The sequence below is a fragment of the Crinia signifera genome, chromosome 5, assembly GCF_055691185.1.
Source record: "Crinia signifera chromosome 5, ASM5569118v1, whole genome shotgun sequence".
NCBI classification, from domain to species: domain Eukaryota; kingdom Metazoa; phylum Chordata; class Amphibia; order Anura; family Myobatrachidae; genus Crinia; species Crinia signifera.
Window position 1 is genome coordinate 334,580,754 of NC_139221.1, and position 21,638 is coordinate 334,602,391.

The 21,638-nt window shown below is 59.1% G+C and overlaps 1 protein-coding gene across 7 annotated transcripts in view; it reads right to left on the reverse strand.

Annotated features, from left to right (window-relative positions):
- The window catches only part of MROH1 (maestro heat like repeat family member 1), a 405,085-nt gene that overhangs the window by 196,279 nt on the left and 187,168 nt on the right, over positions 1 to 21,638 (reverse strand). For all 7 annotated transcript variants that reach the window (XR_014444044.1, XR_014444045.1, XM_083145076.1 and 4 more), the window contains 5 exons: positions 11,298 to 11,420; positions 4,890 to 4,969; positions 4,281 to 4,398; positions 301 to 396; positions 110 to 214 (listed from right to left, as the gene is read on the reverse strand). Coding sequence is in view for 5 of the 7 variants with exons in the window: in XM_083145076.1 (XP_083001202.1) it covers positions 110 to 214; positions 301 to 396; positions 4,281 to 4,398; positions 4,890 to 4,969; positions 11,298 to 11,420 (522 nt within the window). In the remaining 2 variants the exon portion in view is untranslated. The remainder of the gene's footprint in view (positions 1 to 109; positions 215 to 300; positions 397 to 4,280; positions 4,399 to 4,889; positions 4,970 to 11,297; positions 11,421 to 21,638) is intronic.

Sequence of the window (21,638 nt, forward strand, 5' to 3'; positions counted from 1 at the left end):
CTGGGGACCCTGCTCTTCCCACTATATAACTGTCAGTCTGTGGCTTCCTGCTGCCCCCATTCCTATCCTCACATCATGTCACTGCCCCTGTAGGTCTGGTCTCTCTTACGTTGACATTGAGCTTTTGCAGGTAGAAGTGCAGGAGGTCTCCACTGACGTCTACCGCTCGCTGACGTTCATGTTCTCTGCTGGATCTAATCCATGGATTTAGTATCTGCAAAACACCAAATGAGGAAACTATGCCAGGCTCCTGCCCCTTTCACCCCAGTACCCCAAGCCAAAATAATTGTTCCTACCAACCTGGAAGACATCCTGAAGTCCCCGAGGAGTCAGGTTCCAGAGAAGGAGACCCTTCAGCAGGTCTTTAAGAGCCTCCAATGTGTCATGGTACAGCGCCTGCAGGCAAACAGAGACATGGAGCACACCAAATCCTGGACATGGAAGAGGACGGGGTAGAACTAAAGATCCCAGCAATATGAGAGTGAGGAATCCTGCAAGGTACATGTCTGAGCGACACAAAATATCCTCTACATCCAGAGAAACAGCACAGAGAGAGAGACTGGGGATCAGGAGCTGGGACAGGAACCTGATAATACTGCTAATGACACAGGGCAGGACACTAATATTAGCAGTGTATATGGTGGTGCACACACAGTCCTGCCTGACACAAGAGTACCTGGAGAAATATCTGCACACAGAGAGAGACTGTGGACCAGGAGCTGGGACAGGAACCTGATAATACGGCTAATGACACAGGGTAGGACACTAATATTAGCAGTGCATATGATGGTGCACACACAGTCCTGTCAGACACAAGAGGACCTGGAGAAATATCTGCACACAGAGAGAGACTGGGGATCAGGAGCTGGGACAGGAACCTGATAATAGTGCTAATGACACAGGGCCAGACACTAATATTAGCAGTGTATATGGTGGTGCACACACAGTCCTGCCTGACACAAGAGGACCTGGAGAAATATCTGCACACAGAGAGAGACTGGGGATCAGGAGCTGGGACAGGAACCGGATAATACTTCTAATGACACAGGGTAGGACACTAATATTAGTGTATATGGTGGTGCACACACAGTCCTGTCTGACACAAGAGGACCTGGAGAAATATCTGCACACAGAGAGAGACTGGGGATCAGGAGCTGGGACAGGAACCAAATAATACTGCTAATGACACAGGGTAGGACACTAATATTAGCAGTGTATATGGTGGTGCACACACAGTCCTGCCTGACACAAGACGACCTGGAAAAATACTGTATCTGCACACAGAGAGAGACTGGGGATCAGGAGCCGGGACAGGAACCTGATAATACTGCTAATGACACAGGGTAGGACACTAATATTAGCAGTGTATATGGTAGTGCACACACAGTCCTGCCTGACACAAGAGGACCTGGAGAAATATCCGCACACAGAGAGAGACTGGGGATCAGGAGCTGGGACAGGAACCTGATAATAGTACTAATGACACAGGGCAGGACACTAATATTAGCAGTGTATATGGTGGTGCACACACAGTCCTGCCTGACACAAGAGGACCTGGAGAAATATCAGCACACAGAGAGAGACTGGGGATCAGGAGCCGGGACAGGAACCCAATAATACTGCTAATGACACAAGGCAGGACACTAATATTAGCAGTGTATATGGTGGTGCACACACAGTCCTGCCTGACACAAGAGGACCTGGAGAAATATCTGCACACAGAGAGAGACTGGGGACCAGGAGCTGGGACAGGAACCTGATAATACTGCTAATGACACAGGGTAGGACACTAATAATAGCAGTGTATATGGTGGTGCACACACAGTCCTGCCTGACACAAGACGACCTGGAAAAATATCTGCACACAGAGAGAGACTGGGGATCAGGAGCCGGGCCAGGAACCTGATAATACTGCTAATGACACAGGGTAGGACACTAATATTAGCAGTGTATATGGTGGTGTACACACAGTCCTGCCTGACACAAGAGGACCTGGAGAAATATCCGCACACAGAGAGAGACTGGGGATCAGGAGCTGGGACAGGAACCTGATAATAGTGCTAATGACACAGGGCAGGACACTAATATTAGCAGTGTATATGGTGGTGCACACACAGTCCTGCCTGACACAAGAGGACCTGGAGAAATATCCGCACACAGACAGAGACTGGGGGTGTGATTTAATAGGATGAGAGATTCAGAAAGTAAGAGATTTGGGAAGAAATCTCCAGTTTTTTCAAAGCGGCAATAATTTACACTGCAAAACCATTTTGATTTTGCTGTGTAAATGATTGCCGCTTTAAAAAAACTGGAGACTTCTTCCCAAATCTCTCACTTTCTGAATCTCTCATCCAATTAAATCTCACCCTGGGGATCAGGAGCCGAGACAGAAACCCAATAATACTGCTAATGACACAGGGCAGGACACTAATATTTGCAGTGTATATGGTGGTGCACACAGAGTCCTGCCTGAAACAAGAGAACCAGGAGAAATATCTGCACAGAGAGAGAGACTGGGGCCAGGAGCAGGGACAGGAACCTGATAATAGTGCTAATGACACAGGGCAGGACACTAATATTAGCAGTGTTTATGGTAGTGCACACACAGTCCTGTCTGACACAAGAGGACCTGGAGATATATCTGCACAGAGAGAGAGACTGGGGATCAGGAGCTGGGACAGGAACCTGATAATACTGCTAATGACACAGGGCAGGACACTAATATTAGTGTATATGGTGGTGTACACACAGTCCTGCCTGACACAAGAGGACCTGGAGAAATATCTGCACACAAAGAGAGACTTGGGATCAGGAACCGGGACAGGAGCCTGATAATACTGCTAATGACACAGGGCAGGACACTAATATTAGCAGTGTATATGGTGGTGCACACACAGTCCTGCCTGACACAAGAGGACCTGGAGAAAATTCTGCACACAAAGAGAGACTGGGGATCAGGAGCTGGGACAGGAACCTGATAATAGTGCTAAGGACACAGGGCAGGACACTAATATTAGCAGTGTATATGGTAGTGCACACACAGTCCTGTCTGACACAAGAGGACCTGGAGATATATCTGCACAGAGAGAGAGACTGGGGATCAGGAGCTGGGACAGGAACCAGATAATACTGCTAATGACACAGGGCAGGACACTAATATTAGCAGTGTATATGGTGGTGCACACACAGTCCTGCCTGACACAAGAGGACCTGGAGAAATATCTGCACACAAAGAGAGACTGGGGATCAGGAGCTGGGACAGGAACCTGATAATAGTGCTAATGACACAGGGCAAGACACTAATATTAGTGTATATGGTGGTGCACACACAGTCCTGTCTGACACAAGAGGACCTGGAGAAATATCCGCACACAGAGAGAGACTGGGGACCAGGAGCGGGGACAGGAACCTGATCATACTGCTAATGACACAGGGCAGGACACTAATATTTGCAGTGTATATGGTGGTGCACACACAGTCCTGCCTGACACAAGAGGACCTGGAGAAATATCCGCACACAGAGAGAGACTGGGGATCAGGAGCTGGGACAGGAACCTGATAATAGTGCTAATGACACAGGGCAGGACACTAATATTAGCAGTGTATATGGTAGTGCACACACAGTCCTGTCTGACACAAGAGGACCTGGAGATATATCTGCAGAGAGAGAGAGACTGGGGATCAGGAGCTGGGACAGGAACCGGATAATACTGCTAATGGCTCAGGGCCGGACACAAATATTAGCAATGTATATGGTGGTGCACACACAGTCCTGCCTGACACAAGAGGACCTGGAGAAATATCCGCACACAGAGAGAGACTGGGGATCAGGAGCTGGGACAGGAACCTGATAGGACTGCTAATGACACAGGGCCGGACACTAATATTAGCAGTGTATATGGTGGTGCACACACAGTCCTGCCTGACACAAGAGGAAAAGTATAAATATCTGCACACAGAGAGAGACTGGGGATCAGGAGCTGGGACAGGAACCTGATAATACTGCTAATGACACAGGGTAGGACACTAATATTAGCATATATGGTGGTGCACACACATTCCTGCCCGAAACTGGAAAATTTGATGAAGTGGATTTCTCCGAACTCTAGCCCACAGATACAGGTGAGCATGCACTACACAAAGGAGCTCATAGGGGGAAGGTGAAAGACATGGGTGGATACAGAGGAAACGGCAGATATGTCAGGCGGGAGCAGAGGAAGCGGCAGAGGCTTCAGGCCAGAGGAGACAGAGGAAGCGGCAGAGATGTCAGCTGGACCTACCTCTTTGTGCAATGTTCCCACGTCCTCAGTACCAAGGGGTGGGAGAGGAAAGACGCTGGACAGAGCCGTATTAATCAGCTCCGTCCTACTGGAGTCACTCAGAGGAGGTTCCACTTTGCTGATCTCACATTAAGGAAATAAGACCATATGGCTCTGGTGACACATTAAACAGATGCTAGTAGGGTGTCCTGTGGTGGGGACCCTTCAAATACTCTATGGACCTTATTCTGGTTCACTTGCAAAGGCAAATTCCTTTTCAAATGGACAAAACCATGTGCACTGCAGGTGGGGCAGACAGTCTGGATCCCGACAGGCATTTACCCGACTGTCAAAACACCGACAGCCGGGTTCCCGACGGCCATGTGCTATTTTCCCTCGACGGCCCCCATAGAGGGAGAATAGAATAGGTGGTGAGCGTCTGGAGCCCGCAAGGGGCTTAGTTGTGCTCACCATGCTGTCTGAGTCCGGACAGTCGGGATCCCGAAGTCAGGCTAATGACTGTCGGGATCCCGACTGTCGGACCCCTGTACCACACCCTTTGCCTTTGCGGATGAACCAGAATAAGGGCCTATGATCACTGCGACAATATCACAACTTTCTGTAGGATACACCAGGTAGGAACAGGCTACAAGTGCGCGGTGACGTAGGTCGGATCTCAGGCTGTCTGCTGGCTCCAGCTTCACAAACTCCTGGAAAAGAAAGACATCCAAACATGCACACCCCGTTCTGTATCCTCCCCTGGCCCGCACCCCGTTCTGTATCCTACACTGGCCCGCACCCCGTTCTGTATCCTCCCCTGGCCCAGCACCCCGTTCTGTATCCTACACTGGCCCGCACCCCGTTCTGTATCCTCCCCTGGCCCGGCACCCCGTTCTGTATCCTCCCCTGGCCCAGCACCCCGTTCTGTATCCTCCCCTGGCCCGGCACCCCATTCTGTATCCTCCCCTGGCCCAGCATCCCCTTCTGTATCCTCCCCTGGCCCGGCACCCCATTCTGTATCCTCCCCTGGCCCAGCATCCCCTTCTGTATCCTCCCCTGGCCCAGCATCCCGTTCTCTATCCTCCCCTGGCCCAGCACCCCGTTCTGTATCCTCCCCTGGCCCAGCACCCCGTTCTATATCCTCCCCTGGCCCAGCACCCCGTTCTGTATCCTCCCCTGGCCCCGCACCCCATTCTGTATCCTCCCCTGGCCCCGCACCCCGTTCTGTATCCTCCCCTGGCCCAGCATCCCGTTCTGTATCCTCCCCTGGCCCGCACCCCGTTCTGTATCCTCCCCTGGCCCCTCATCCCGTTCTGTATCCTCCCCTGGCCCCGCACCCCATTCTGTATCCTCCCCTGGCCCAGCATCCCATTCTGTATCCTCCCCTGGCCCAGCATTCCGTTCTGTATCCTCCCCTGGCCCGCACCCCATTCTGTATCCTCCCCTGGCCCAGCATCCCCTTCTGTATCCTCCCCTGGCCCGCACCCGTTCTGTATCCTCCCCTGGCCCCTCATCCCGTTCTGTATCCTCCCCTGGCCCCGCACCCCATTCTGTATCCTCCCCTGGCCCAGCATTCCGTTCTGTATCCTCCCCTGGCCCGCACCCCATTCTGTATCCTCCCCTGGCCCAGCATCCCCTTCTGTATCCTCCCCTGGCCCGCACCCCTTCTGTATCCTCCCCTGGCCCGCACCCCTTCTGTATCCTCCCCTGGCCCAGCACCCCATTCTGTATCTTCCCCTGGCCCAGCACCCCATTCTGTATCCTCCCCTGGCCCAGCACCCCGTTCTGTATCCTCCCCTGGCCCAGCACCCCGTTCTGTATCCTCCCCTGGCCCGCACCCCATTCTGTAGCCTCCCCTGGCCCAGCACCCCCGTTCTGTATCCTCCCCTGGCCCAGCACCCCATTCTGTATCCTCCCCTGGCCCTGCACCCCGTTCTGTATCCTCCCCTGGCCCTGCACCCCGTTCTGTATCCTCCCCTGGCCCTGCACCCCGTTCTGTATCCTCCCCTGGCCCCGCAGCCCCTTCTGTATCCTCCCCTGGCCCAGCATCCCGTTCTGTATCCTCCCCTGGCCCCGCACCTAGTTCTGTATCCTCCCCTGACCTGGTATCCCCTTCTGTATCCTCCCCTGGCCCAGCATCCCGTTCTGTATCCTACCCTGGCCCAGCACCCCGTTCTGTATCCTCCCCTGGCCCGGCATCCCCTTCTGTATCCTCCCCTGGCCCAGCACCCCGTTCTGTATCCTCCCCTGGCCCAGCACCCCGTTCTGTATCCTCCCCGGGCCCAGCACCCCGTTCTGTATCCTCCCCTGGCCCAGCATCCCCTTCTGTATCCTCCCCGGGCCCCGCACCCCATTCTGTATCCTCCCCTGGCCCAGCACCCCGTTCTGTATCCTCCCCTGGCCCAGCATCCCGTTCTGTATCCTCCCCTGGCCCAGCACCCCGTTCTGTATCCTCCCCTGGCCCAGCATCCCCTTCTGTATCCTCCCCTGGCCCAGCATCCCCTTCTGTATCCTCCCCGGGCCCCGCATCCCCTTCTGTATCCTCCCCTGGCCCAACATCCCATTCTGTATCCTCCCCGGGCCCCGCATCCCCTTCTGTATCCTCCCCTGGCCCGCACCCCGTTCTGTATCCTCCCCTGGCCCCGCATCCCGTTCTGTATCCTCCCCTGGCCCGGCATCCCCTTCTGTATCCTCCCCTGGCCCAGCACCCTATTCTTTATCCTCCCCTGGCCCAGCACCCCGTTCTGTATCCTCCCCTGGCCCAGCACCCCGTTCTGTATCCTCCCCGGGCCCCGCATCCCCTTCTGTATCCTCCCCTGGCCCGCATCCCTTCTGTATCCTCCCCTGGCCCGCACCCCTTCTGTATCCTCCCCTGGCCCGCACCCTGTTCTGTATCCTCCCCTGGCCCAGCATCCCGTTCTGTATCCTCCCCTGGCCCAGCATCCCGTTCTGTATCCTCCCCCGGCCCAGCATCCCATTCTGTATCCTCCCCTGGCCCTGCACCCCGTTCTGTATCCTCCCCTGGCCCGCACCCTGTTCTGTATCCTCCCCTGGCCCAGCATCCCGTTCTGTATCCTCCCCTGGCCCAGCATCCCATTCTGTATCCTCCCCAGGCCCAGCATCCCATTCTGTATCCTCCCCAGGCCCAGCATCCCCTTCTGTATCCTCCCCAGGCCCAGCATCCCGTTCTGTATCCTCCCCTGGCCCAGCATCCCGTTCTGTATCCTCCCCTGGCCCGCACCCCGTTCTGTATCCTCCCCTGGCCCCTCATCCCGTTCTGTATCCTCCCCTGGCCCCGCACCCCATTCTGTATCCTCCCCTGGCCCAGCATCCCATTCTGTATCCTCCCCTGGCCCAGCATTCCGTTCTGTATCCTCCCCTGGCCCGCACCCCATTCTGTATCCTCCCCTGGCCCAGCATCCCCTTCTGTATCCTCCCCTGGCCCGCACCCGTTCTGTATCCTCCCCTGGCCCCTCATCCCGTTCTGTATCCTCCCCTGGCCCCGCACCCCATTCTGTATCCTCCCCTGGCCCAGCATTCCGTTCTGTATCCTCCCCTGGCCCGCACCCCATTCTGTATCCTCCCCTGGCCCAGCATCCCCTTCTGTATCCTCTCCTGGCCCGCACCCCTTCTGTATCCTCCCCTGGCCCGCACCCCATTCTGTATCCTCCCCTGGCCCAGCACCCCATTCTGTATCTTCCCCTGGCCCTGCACCCCATTCTGTATCCTCCCCTGGCCCAGCACCCCGTTCTGTATCCTCCCCTGGCCCAGCACCCCGTTCTGTATCCTCCCCTGGCCCGCACCCCATTCTGTAGCCTCCCCTGGCCCAGCACCCCCGTTCTGTATCCTCCCCTGGCCCAGCACCCCATTCTGTATCCTCCCCTGGCCCTGCACCCCGTTCTGTATCCTCCCCTGGCCCTGCACCCCGTTCTGTATCCTCCCCTGGCCCCGCAGCCCCTTCTGTATCCTCCCCTGGCCCAGCATCCCGTTCTGTATCCTCCCCTGGCCCCGCACCTAGTTCTGTATCCTCCCCTGGCCTGGTATCCCCTTCTGTATCCTCCCCTGGCCCGGTATCCCCTTCTGTATCCTCCCCTGGCCCAGCATCCCGTTCTGTATCCTACCCTGGCCCAGCACCCCGTTCTGTATCCTCCCCTGGCCCGGCATCCCCTTCTGTATCCTCCCCTGGCCCAGCACCTCGTTCTGTATCCTCCCCTGGCCCAGCACCCCGTTCTGTATCCTCCCCGGGCCCAGCACCCCGTTCTGTATCCTCCCCTGGCCCAGCATCCCCTTCTGTATCCTCCCCTGGCCCAGCATCCCCTTCTGTATCCTCCCCGGGCCCCGCATCCCCTTCTGTATCCTCCCCTGGCCCAGCACCCCATTCTGTATCCTCCCCGGGCCCCGCATCCCCTTCTGTATCCTCCCCTGGCCCAGCACCCCTTCTGTATCCTCCCCTGGCCCCGCACCCCGTTCTGTATCCTCCCCTGGCCCCGCATCCCGTTCTGTATCCTCCCCTGGCCCGGCATCCCCTTCTGTATCCTCCCCTGGCCCAGCACCCTATTCTTTATCCTCCCCTGGCCCAGCACCCCGTTCTGTATCCTCCCCTGGCCCAGCACCCCGTTCTGTATCCTCCCCTGGCCCAGCACCCCGTTCTGTATCCTCCCCTGGCCCGCACCCCGTTCTGTATCCTCCCCTGGCCCAGCATCCCGTTCTGTATCCTCCCCCGGCCCAGCACCCCGTTCTGTATCCTCCCCTGGCCCAGCATCCCCTTCTGTATCCTCCCCTGGCCCAGCACCCCGTTCTGTATCCTCCCCAGGCCCAGCATCCCGTTCTGTATCCTCCCCTGGCCCAGCATCCCCTTCTGTATCCTCCCCTGGCCCAGCACCCCATTCTGTATCCTCCCCAGGCCCAGCATCCCGTTCTGTATCCTCCCCTGGCCCAGCATCCCCTTCTGTATCCTCCCCTGGCCCGCACCCCGTTCTGTATCCTCCCCTGGCCCAGCATCCCCTTCTGTATCCTCCCCTGGCCCAGCATCCCCTTCTGTATCCTCCCCTGGCCCAGCATCCCCTTCTGTATCCTCCCCGGGCCCCGCATCCCCTTCTGTATCCTCCCCGGGCCCAGCATCCCGTTCTGTATCCTCCCCTGGCCCCGCACCCTGTTCTGTATCCTCCCCTGGCCCGCACCCTGTTCTGTATCCTCCCCTGGCCCAGCATCCCGTTCTGTATCCTCCCCTGGCCCAGCATCCCATTCTGTATCCTCCCCAGGCCCAGCATCCCATTCTGTATCCTCCCCAGGCCCAGCATCCCCTTCTGTATCCTCCCCAGGCCCAGCATCCCGTTCTGTATCCTCCCCTGGCCCAGCATCCCGTTCTGTATCCTCCCCTGGCCCGCACCCCGTTCTGTATCCTCCCCTGGCCCCTCATCCCGTTCTGTATCCTCCCCTGGCCCCGCACCCCATTCTGTATCCTCCCCTGGCCCAGCATCCCATTCTGTATCCTCCCCTGGCCCAGCATTCCGTTCTGTATCCTCCCCTGGCCCGCACCCCATTCTGTATCCTCCCCTGGCCCAGCATCCCCTTCTGTATCCTCCCCTGGCCCGCACCCGTTCTGTATCCTCCCCTGGCCCCTCATCCCGTTCTGTATCCTCCCCTGGCCCCGCACCCCATTCTGCATCCTCCCCTGGCCCAGAATCCCGTTCCTCATCCTGACCCCACATCACCCTGTCCCCTCATCCTGTTGTGCATCTTCCCCTGTCCCCATCCCGTTCCACACCTCACTGTCCCCATCCCGTTCCACACCTCACTGTCCCCATCCCGTTCCGCACCTCACCCTGGCCCCATCCCGTTCCGCACCTCACCCTGGCCCCATCCCGTTCCACACCTCACCCTGGCCCCATCCCATTCCGCACCTCACTGTCCCCATCCAGTTCCGCACCTCACCCTGGCCCCATCCCATTCCGCACCTCACCCTGGCCCCATCCCGTTCCACACCTCACCCTGGCCCCATCCCATTCCGCACCTCACTGTCCCCATCCCGTTCCGCACCTCACGCTGGCCCCATCCCATTCCGCACCTCACCCTGGCCCCATCCCGTTCCACACCTCACCCTGGCCCCATCCCATTTCGCACCTCACTGTCCCCATCCCGTTCCGCACCTCACGCTGGCCCCATCCCATTCCGCACCTCACTGTCCCCATCGCGTTCCGCACCCTCCCTGGCCCCATCCCATTCCGCACCTCACTGTCCCCATCCCGTTCCGCACCCTCCCTGGCCCCATCCCATTCCGCACCTCACTGTCCCCATCCCGTTCCGCACCTCACCCTGGCCCCATCCCGTTCCACACCTGACCTCACCCTGGCCCCATCCCATTCCGCACCTCACTGTCCCCATCCCGTTCCGCACCTCACCCTGGCCCCATCCCATTCCGCACCTCACTGTCCCCATCCCGTTCCGCACCTCACCCTGGCCCCATCCCATTCCGCACCTCACTGTCCCCATCCCGTTCCGCACCTCACCCTGGCCCCATCCCATTCCGCACCTCACTGTCCCCATCCCGTTCCGCACCTCACGCTGGCCCCATCCCATTCCGCACCTCACTGGCCCCACCCCGTTCCGCACCTCACCCTGGCCCCATCCCATTCCGCACCTCACTGTCCCCATCCCGTTCCGCACCTTACGCTGGCCCCATCCCATTCCGCACCTCACTGGCCCCACCCCGTTCCGCACCTCACCCTGGCCCCATCCCATTCCGCACCTCACTGTCCCCATCCCGTTCCGCACCTTACGCTGGCCCCATCCCATTCCGCACCTCACTGGCCCCACCCCGTTCCACACCTCACCCTGGCCCCATCCCATTCCGCACCTCACTGTCCCCATCCCGTTCCGCACCTTACGCTGGCCCCATCCCATTCCGCACCTCACTGTCCCCATCCCGTTCCGCACCTCACCCTGGCCCCATCCCATTCCGCACCTCACTGTCCCCATCCCGTTCCGCACCCTCCCCGGCCACCACTTGCCATGAGGCACAGAGAGAGCTGCACTCACCACTAGCTGAGATATCAGCTCCGACTTGCGGGAAAACTGGAAGAATCCGGCCTGCGAGCTGTTACAGATGGCCAGTCCTATCATGGAGATGCACCTGATGAGGCACAGCTTCAGCGTCACGTCCTGAGGCACAGGAAGCAGTAATATTACATATGTAGGAATACACGGGACACACGCAGTCACTGCAGGGACAAACCAGGAGGGAGGTAAAGACACGTGTCAGCCAGTACCCAGAATCCTTTGCATGTGTAGACTATCTGTGCTGTGGTACTCTCAGGACAAGGATATGGGCACCAGGAGAAGCTGGATGCCAGTGTGTGCGTGTGGGGGGTGTAGTGCCATTTACTGTGACAATTGCACCATGGCGCCCCACAATTCTTGTCAGATGTGAGCATAGAGAACAGGCGCCAGCAGCCTGCGCACATCCCCGGTGCTCCGCAGAGGTGTTCCCCAATTTACAGAGCACCCGGGTCACAGAATACAGCGACATATCCAGCACAGAACAGAAGGACGTGGATACAGACATCTGTCTGAGGACAGAAGAGAATCAGGGAAACACAGAAATAAATACCATCTCTGCTGCACAGAAGCACGCGCCAGTGCACCCGCTCCAACCACCCTAGGAAATGCCAAGCTGCAGTACTGGCTCATGGAGGCCATCTTGGATTTAATTCCTTCCTGCCGTGGACCAATCCCCTTCCAGGGCTGGGAGTGGCTCAGTAAGGTGGCACTGCATTGCATCCCACAGCAGCTGGAGGGTGCACGGCGGAGGAACTATACAGCGAACACGACGATTGCGGTGCTCCCACAGACAGTCAGTTGAAGTAGGTGCAATAAGGGGCCAGGAAAGTTCTGGTCGCGCTTGCCCCAACCATCATTGGACATGTCACATTGTCTTGCTGTATGATCACCTCGGCCCCAGGGAAGACAATCTACATGTATGGGTGTACATGATATGCAAGGATGGATTCATAGCCAAATCGGGGGAGCGAGCCTTCTGGGAACATTCCCAGCCCATAACGCTGCCACCGATGTTATCGATAACATGTAGTTATACGATGTTCTTAGACATGTCAACATTCATCAATTCGATGGAGCAGATATCTCATGGGAGAACCCTCCTCCAATTAGCGTCAGTCCAAATCCGATACTGCTGCGCGAACTAAAGCCTAACATCATTAGCATAGGTGCAAGACCGCCTATTGGCGTCTGAGCCCCATACACAGCAGGATTCGCTGAACCAACACACGTCTGGTAGCGGACTGCATTATTCTGGTATTGACCGTGACGGTCGGCCCTCCGCACCTTCATCACTCACATCAATGGTATGTGGTGCGCTGAAGTTTCCACGTTGGTTATTCGCAATGGTCTAGTCAGCATATTGTGACAAAAGAACAGGCAGGCTGGCCTATGCTGGGGGACAGGCGCGAGCAGGCAGGCTGGCCTATGCTGGGGACAGGCGCGAGCAGGCAGGTTGGCCTTGGCTGGGGGATAGGAGCAGGGAGGGCAGGCTGGCCTTGGCTGGGGGATAGGAGCGAGCAGGCAGGCTGGCCTTTGCTGGGGGATAGGAGCGAGCAGGCAGGCTGGCCTATGCTGGGGGACAGGAGCGAGCAGGCAGGCTGGCCTATGCTGGGGGACAGGAACAGGCAGGCTGGCCTATGCTGGGGGAAAGGAGCGAGCAGGCAGGCTGGCCTATGCTGGGGGACAGGAGCGAGCAGGCAGGCTGGCCTATGCTGGGGGACAGGAGCGAGCAGGCAGGCTGGCCTATGCTGGGGGACAGGAACGATCAGGCAGGCTGGCCTATGCTGGGGGACAGGAGCGAGCAGGCAGGCTGGCCTTGGCTGGGGGATAGGAGCGAGCAGGCAGGCTGGCCTATGCTGGGGGACAGGAACGAGCAGGCAGGCTGGCCTATGCTGGGGGACAGGAACGAGCAGGCAGGCTGGCCTATGCTGGGGACAGGCGCGAGCAGGCAGGTTGGCCTTGGCTGGGGGATAGGAGCAGGGAGGGCAGGCTGGCCTTTGCTGGGGGACAGGAGCGAGCAGGCAGGCTGGCCTTTGCTGGGGGACAGGAGCGAGCAGGCAGCTGGCATTTGCTGGGGGATAGGTGCGAGCAGGCAGGCTGGCCTTGGCTGGGGGATAGGAGCGAGCAGGCAGGCTGGCCTTGGCTGGGGGATAGGAGCGAGCAGGCAGGCTGGCCTTTTCTGTGTGGTAGGAGCGAGCAGGCAGGCTGGCCTATACTGGGGGATAGGAGCGAGCAGGCAGGCTGGCCTTGGCTGGGGGATAGGAGCGAGAAGGCCGCTTGGCTTTGGCTGGGGGATAGGAGCGAGCAGGCAGGCTGGCCTTGGCTGGGGGATAGGAGCGAGCAGGCAGGCTGGCCTTGGCTGGGGGATAGGAGCGAGCAGGCAGGCTGGCCTTGGCTGGGGGATAGGAGCGAGCAGGCAGGCTGGCCTTGGCTGGGGGATAGGAGCGAGCAGGTAGGCTGGCCTTGGCTGGGAGATAGTAGCGAGCAGGCAGGCTGGCCTTGGCTGGGGGATAGGAGCGAGCAGGCAGGCTGGCCTTGGCTGGGGGATAGGGGCGAGAAGGCCGGCTGGGCCTTGGCTGGGGGATAGGAGCGAGCAGGCAGGCTGGCCTTGGCTGGGGGATAGGAGCAAGCAGGCAGGCTGACCTTGGCTGGGGGATAGGAGCGAGAAGGCAGGCTGGCCTTGGCTGGGGGATAGGAGCGAGCAGGCAGGCTGGCCTTGGCTGGGGGATAGGAGCGAGCAGGCAGGCTGACCTTGGCTGGGGGATAGGAGCGAGAAGGCAGGCTGGCCTTGTCTGGGGGATAGGAGCGAGCAGGCAGGCTGGCCTTGTCCGGGGGATAGGAGCGAGCAGGCAGGCTGGCTGGCCTTGTCCGGGGGATAGGAGCGAGCAGGCAGGCTGGCCTTGTCTGGGGGATAGGAGCGAGCAGGCAGGCTGGCCTTGTCTGGGGGATAGGAGCGAGCAGGCAGGCTGGCCTATGCTGGGGAATAGGAGCGAGCAGGCAGGCTGGCCTTGGCTGGGGGATAGGAGCGAGCAGGCAGGCTTGCCTATGCTGGGGGATAAAAGCGAGCAGGCAGGCTGGCCTTGGCTGGGGGATAGGAGCGAGCAGGCAGGCTGGCCTTGGCTGGGGGGTAGGAGCGAGAAGGCAGGCTGGCCTTGGCTGGGGGATAGGAGCGAGCAGGCAGGCTGGCCTTGGCTGGGGGATAGGAGCGAGCAGGCAGGCTGGCCTTGGCTGGGGGATAGGAGCGAGCAGGCAGGCTGGCCTTGTCTGGGGGATAGGAGCGAGCAGGCAGGCTGGCCTTGTCTGGGGGATAGGAGCGAGCAGGCAGGCTGGCCTTGTCCGGGGATAGGAGCGAGCAGGCAGGCTGGCCTTGTCCGGGGGATAGGAGCGAGCAGGCAGGCTGGCTGGCCTTGTCCGGGGGATAGGAGCGAGCAGGCAGGCTGGCCTTGGCTGGGGGATAGGAGCGAGAAGGCAGGCTGGCCTTGTCTGGGGGATAGGAGCAAGCAGGCAGGCTGGCCTTGTCCGGGGGATAGGAGCGAGCAGGCAGGCTGGCTGGCCTTGTCCGGGGGATAGGAGCGAGCAGGCAGGCTGGCCTTGGCTGGGGGATAGGAGCGAGCAGGCAGGCTGGCCTTGTCTGGGGGATAGGAGCGAGCAGGCAGGCTGGCCTATGCTGGGGGATAGGAGCGAGCAGGCAGGCTGGCCTTGGCTGGGGGATAGGAGCGAGCAGGCAGGCTTGCCTATGCTGGGGGATAGAAGCGAGCAGGCAGGCTGGCCTTGGCTGGGGGATAGGAGCGAGCAGGCAGGCTGGCCTTGGCTGGGGGATAGGAGCAAGAAGGCAGGCTGGCCTTGGCTGGGGGATAGGAGCGAGCAGGCAGGCTGGCCTTGGCTGGGGGATAGGAGTGAGCAGGCAGGCTGACCTTGGCTGGGGGATAGGAGCGAGAAGGCAGGCTGGCCTTGTCTGGTGGATAGGAGCGAGCAGGCAGGCTGGCCTTGTCCGGGGGATAGGAGCGAGCAGGCAGGCTGGCTGGCCTTGTCCGGGGGATAGGAGCGAGCAGGCAGGCTGGCCTTGGCTGGGGGATAGGAGCGAGCAGGCAGGCTGGCCTTGTCTGGGGGATAGGAGCGAGCAGGCAGGCTGGCCTATGCTGGGGGATAGGAGCGAGCAGGCAGGCTGGCCTTGGCTGGGGGATAGGAGCGAGCAGGCAGGCTTGCCTATGCTGGGGGATAGAAGCGAGCAGGCAGGCTGGCCTTGGCTGGGGGGATAGGAGCGAGCAGGCAGGCTGGCCTTGGCTGGGGGATAGGAGCGAGCAGGCAGGTTGGCCTTGGCTGGGGGATAGGAGCGAGCAGGCAGGCTGGCCTTGGCTGGGGGATAGGAGCGAGCAGGCAGGCTGGCCTTGGCTGGGGGATAGGAGCGAGCAGGCAGGCTGGCCTTGTCTGGGGGATAGGAGCGAGCAGGCAGGCTGGCCTATGCTGGGGGATAGGAGCGAGCAGGCAGGCTGGCCTTGGTTGGGGGATAGGAGCGAAAAGGCAGGCTGGCCTTGGCTGGGGGATAGGAGCGAGCAGGCAGGCTGGCCTTGTCTGGGGGATAGGAGCGAGCAGGCAGGCTGGCCTATGCTGGGGGATAGGAGCGAGCAGGCAGGCTGGCCTTGGCTGGGGGATAGGAGCGAGCAGGCAGGCTGGCCATTGCTGGGGGATAGGAGCGAGCAGGCAGGCTGGCCTTGTCTGGGGGATAGGAGCGAGCAGGCAGGCTGGCCTATGCTGGGGGATAGGAGCGAGCAGGCAGGCTGGCCTTGGCTGGGGGATAGGAGCGAGAAGGCCGGCTGGGCCTTGGCTGGGGGATAGGAGCGAGCAGGCAGGCTGGCCTTGGCTGGGGGATAGGAGCGAGCAGGCAGGCTGGCCTTGGCTGGGGGATAGGAGCGAGCAGGCAGGCTGGCCTTGGCTGGGGGATAGGAGCGAGCAGGCAGGCTGGCCTTGGCTGGGGGATAGGAGCGAGCAGGCAGGCTGGCCTTGGCTGGGGGATAGGAGCGAGCAGGCAGGCTGGCCTTGGCTGGGGGATAGGAGCGAGCAGGCAGGCTGGCCTTGGCTGGGGGATAGGAGCGAGCAGGCAGGCTGGCCATTGCTGGGGGATAGGAGCGAGCAGGCAGGCTAGCCTTGGCTGTGTGGTAGGAGCAGCAACCCTCATTGGCACGCAGATCCTACCTGCTTCCAACACATCAACTTAAAGTAGCGAGCGGTCACCCAGTGCCTAATATGTCCCAGCACTGTCAGGTGTGTGTGTCTCTGTGGAAGGGGCCCCCAAACCGCGCTAATAACTAATAACAGAAGCACCTCAAATCTCAGAGGGGAATCTTTGAGGGCGCTAATGTCAAACAATTCAAGTGACATTAAACAAAGAAAGTGATAGTCATTTAAAAATGTATTGTTAAAATTCAACATGTGACAACCGTGATCTGTCAGAATTCTTATACATATACAGCCGCGTGTCCATCAGTAAGATGGTGAAACCCAACGCGTTTCGTCAGACATGACTTCATCAGGGGTGATCGTACAGAACCACTCCATTGGTAATCATTAGGTCAGAGGGTATTTCCTCTATGTAATGGGTCAGACTGGATCCAACTGGCTGGTGTAGGAGTTCTTAACTATTATGATCCCATTAGAAATGTATCAATAGACGGAAGAATTTAGAACAGAGGTAGATGAAGATTGGGTCCAGCTTCTGCTCACATCTAGGCTCCCGTAGAATAGGGCCCAATCCCCAAATATGTCAACATACTTGGTGTGCTGCAGGTGTACCCTTCTGAGCAGAGACAAGAAGCCGCTAACATCCAGCGTTGCAGATGTGATGGGTCAGGATGCAGAACACGGCAGCACAGGGTTAATCAGCGTGTGCTCTGCACGCGGCTGCTCTCTGTGTACGCTGCACACCTTGCACTGAGTGGGAGTGAGGGGTCTCTGGGGGACACTTACAGCAGACAGAAATCCGCTCAGCGGAAACTATACAGAGGAGGAAATGGAGAACGGCTGTCAGTGCGCTCTGCATCTCCCATCACAGCCCCCCGGCTGTCAGTGCGCTCTGCATGTCCCATCACAGCCCCCCGGCTGTCAGTGCGCTCTGCATGTCCCATCACCGCCCCCCCCCCCCCCCCCCCCCCGGCTGTCAGTGCGCTCTGCATCTCCCATCACAGCCCCCCCCCCCCCCCCCGCTTTGGCTGTCAGTGCGCTCTGCATCTCCCATCACAGCCCCCCGGCTGTCAGTGCGCTCTGCATGTCCCATCACAGCCCCCCGGCTGTCAGTGCGCTCTGCATGTCCCATCACCGCCCCCCCCCCCCCCCCCCCCCCCCGGCTGTCAGTGCGCTCTGCATCTCCCATCACAGCCCCCCCCCCCCCCGCTTTGGCTGTCAGTGCGCTCTGCATCTCCCATCACAGCCCCCCGGCTGTCAGTGCGCTCTGCATCTCCCATCACCGCCCCCCCCCCCCCCCCCCCCGGCTGTCAGTGCGCTCTGCATCTACCATCACAGCCCCCCGGCTGTCAGAGCGCTCTGCATCTCCCATCACAGCCCCCCGGCTGTCAGTGCGCTCTGCATCTCCCATCACAGCCCCCCCCCGGCTGTCAGTGCGCTCTGCATCTCCCATCACAGCCCCCCGCCGGCTGTCAGTGCGCTCTGCATCTCCCATCACAGCCCCCCGGCTGTCAGTGCGCTCGGCATCTCCCATCACAGCCCCCCCCCCCCCCCCCGGCTGTCAGTGCGCTCTGCATCTCCCCTCACAGCCCCCCCCGGCTGTCAGTGCGCTCTGCATCTCCTATCACAGCCCCCCGGCTGTCAGTGTGCTCTGCATCTCCCATCACAGCCCCCCGGCTGTCAGTGCGCTCTGCATGTCCCATAACAGCCCCCCGGCTGTCAGTGCGCTCTGCATCTCCCATCACCGCCCCCCCACCCCAGCTGTCAGTGTGCTCTGCATCTCCCATCACAGCCCTCCGGCTGTCAGTGCGCTCTGCATCTACCATCACAGCCCCCCGGCTGTCAGTGCGCTCTGCATCTCCCATCACAGCCCCCCCCCCCCGGGGCTGTCAGTGCGCTCTGCATCTACCATCACAGCACCCCAGCTGTCAGTGCGCTCTGCATCTACCATCACAGCCCCCCGGCTGTCAGTGCACTCTGCATCTCCCATCACAGCCCCCCGGCTGTCAGTGCGCTCTGCATCTCCCATCACAGCCCCCCCCCTGTCAGTGTGCTCTGCATCTCCCATCACAGCGTGCTCTGCAGTTTCCTCTCTATATTAGGGGTGAGGGCCGGGATGACTATGGGGGCGGGGCCCCAGCCGGGATGACTATGGGGGCGCGGGCCCCAGCCGGGATGACTATGGGGGTGCGGGCCCCAGCCGGGATGACTATGGGGGCGCGGGCCCCAGCCAGGAAGACTATGGGGGTGCGGGCCCCAGCCGGGATGACTATGGGGGCGCGGGCCCCAGCCGGGATGACTATGGGGGCGCGGGCCCCAGCCGGGATGACTATGGGGGCACGGGCCCCAGCCGGGATGACTATGGGGGCACGGGCCCCAGCCGGGATGACTATGGGGGCGCAGGCCCCAGCCGGGATGACAATGGGGGCGCAGGCCCCAGCCGGGAATATTAGGTAGCTGTGCAGGACACATTCCTGCTCCTGGTCCAGCACACAAGTCCTCTCAGCGCCAGCTCTGGCAGCCGGATCCTGGCCCAGCTCTCATTCTCCTCCGTCAGGCGGATTTTAGGGTCAGATCTGGAGGATTACGTAGCTGCGGTTCTGCACCTAACCCCCCTCTACTCCCTACAATCATCACTTCACACAGAGGCTCCTCTGCCCCCTAGTGGCGACACACAGAACTTCCCGCCTGATGTCATCTCAATGTCGCCCTGACATAATAACACTAAAAATAGCAGATTTCACAAGATCTCAGCAGACGGTCAGCGCGGTGTCATCGGGTATCGGATATACAGAGAGCAGTGCAAACTATCGGGGAACGGGGGCTTCCCCTACCCCACTGCATATAACAGCTTACACCCCCCCACACACAGCCACCTACATATAACAGCTTACACCCCCCACACACAGCCACCTACATATAACAGCTTACACCCCCCACACACAGCCACCTACATATAACAGCTTATCCCTGCCCCACACACAGCCACCTGCATATAACAGCTTACACCCCCCACACACAGCCACCTACATATAACAGCTTACACCCCCCACACACAGCCACCTACATATAACAGCTTACACACCCCCCACACACAGCCACCTACATATAACAGCTTACACCCCCCATACACAGCCACCTACATATAACAGCTTATCCCTGCCCCACACACAGCCACCTACATATAACAGCTTACACACCCCCCACACACAGCCACCTACATATAACAGCTTACACCCCCCACACACAGCCACCTACATATAACAGCTTACACCCCCCCACACACAGCCACCTACATATAACAGCTTATCCCTGCCCCACACACAGCCACCTGCATATAACAGCTTACACCCCCCACACACAGCCACCTACATATAACAGCTTACACCCCCTACACACAGCCACCTACATATAACAGCTTATCCCTGCCCCACACACAGCCACCTGCATATAACAGCTTACACCCCCCATACACAGCCACCTACATATAACAGCTTACACACCCCCCACACACAGCCACCTACATATAACAGCTTACACCCCCCACACACAGCCACCTACATATAACAGCTTATCCCTGCCCCACACACAGCCACCTGCATATAACAGCTTACACCCCCCACACACAGCCACCTACATATAACAGCTTACACCCCCCACACACAGCCACCTACATATAACAGCTTACACCCCCCACACACAGCCACCTGCATATAACAGCTTACACCCCCCACACACAGCCACCTACATATAACAGCTTACACCCCCCACACACAGCCACCTACATATAACAGCTTACACCCCCTACACACAGCCACCTACATATAACAGCTTATCCCTGCCCCACACACAGCCACCTGCATATAACAGCTTACACCCCCCCACACACAGCCACCTACATATAACAGCTTACACCCCCCACACACAGCCACCTACATATAACAGCTTACACCCCCACACACAGCCACCTACATATAACAGCTTACACCCCCCACACACAGCCACCTACATATAACAGCTTATCCCTGCCCCACACACAGCCACCTGCATATAACAGCTTACACCCCCCACACACAGCCACCTACATATAACAGCTTACACCCCCCACCACACAGCCACCTACATATAACAGCTTACACCCCCCACACACAGCCACCTGCATATAACAGCTTACACCCCCCCACACACAGCCACCTACATATAACAGCTTACACCCCCCCCCACACAGCCACCTACATATAACAGCTTACCCCTGCCCCACACACAGCCACCTGCATATAACAGCTTACACCCCCCCACACACAGCCACCTACATATAACAGCTTACACCCCCTACACACAGCCACCTACATATAACAGCTTACCCCCCCACACACAAAGCCACCTGCATATAACAGCTTACACCCCCCCACACACAGCCACCTACATATAACAGCTTACACCCCCCACACACAGCCACCTACATATAACAGCTTACCCCCCCCCCCCACACACAGCCACCTACATATAACAGCTTACACCCCCCACACACAGCCACCTACATATAACAGCTTACACCCCCACACACAGCCACCTACATATAACAGCTTACACCCCCCACACACAGCCACCTACATATAACAGCTTACACCCCCCACACACAGCCACCTACATATAACAGCTTACACCCCCCCACACACAGCCACCTACATATAACAGTTTACCCCCCCCACACAGCCACCTGCATATAACAGCTTACACCCCCCCCACACAGCCACCTACATATAACAGCTTACCCCTGCCCCACACACAGCCACCTGCATATAACAGCTTACACCCCCCACACGCAGCCACCTACATATAACAGCTTAACCCTGCCCCACACACAGCCACCGGTATATAACAGCTTACACCCCCACACACAGCCACCTACATATAACAGCTTACACCCCCCCACACACAGCCACCTGCATATAACAGCTTACACCCCCCACACACAGCCACCTACATATAACAGCTTACACCCCCCACACACAGCCACCTACATATAACAGCTTACCCCTGCCCCACACACAGCCACCGGTATATAACAGCTTACACCCCCACACACAGCCACCTACATATAACAGCTTACACCCCCCCACACACAGCCACCTGCATATA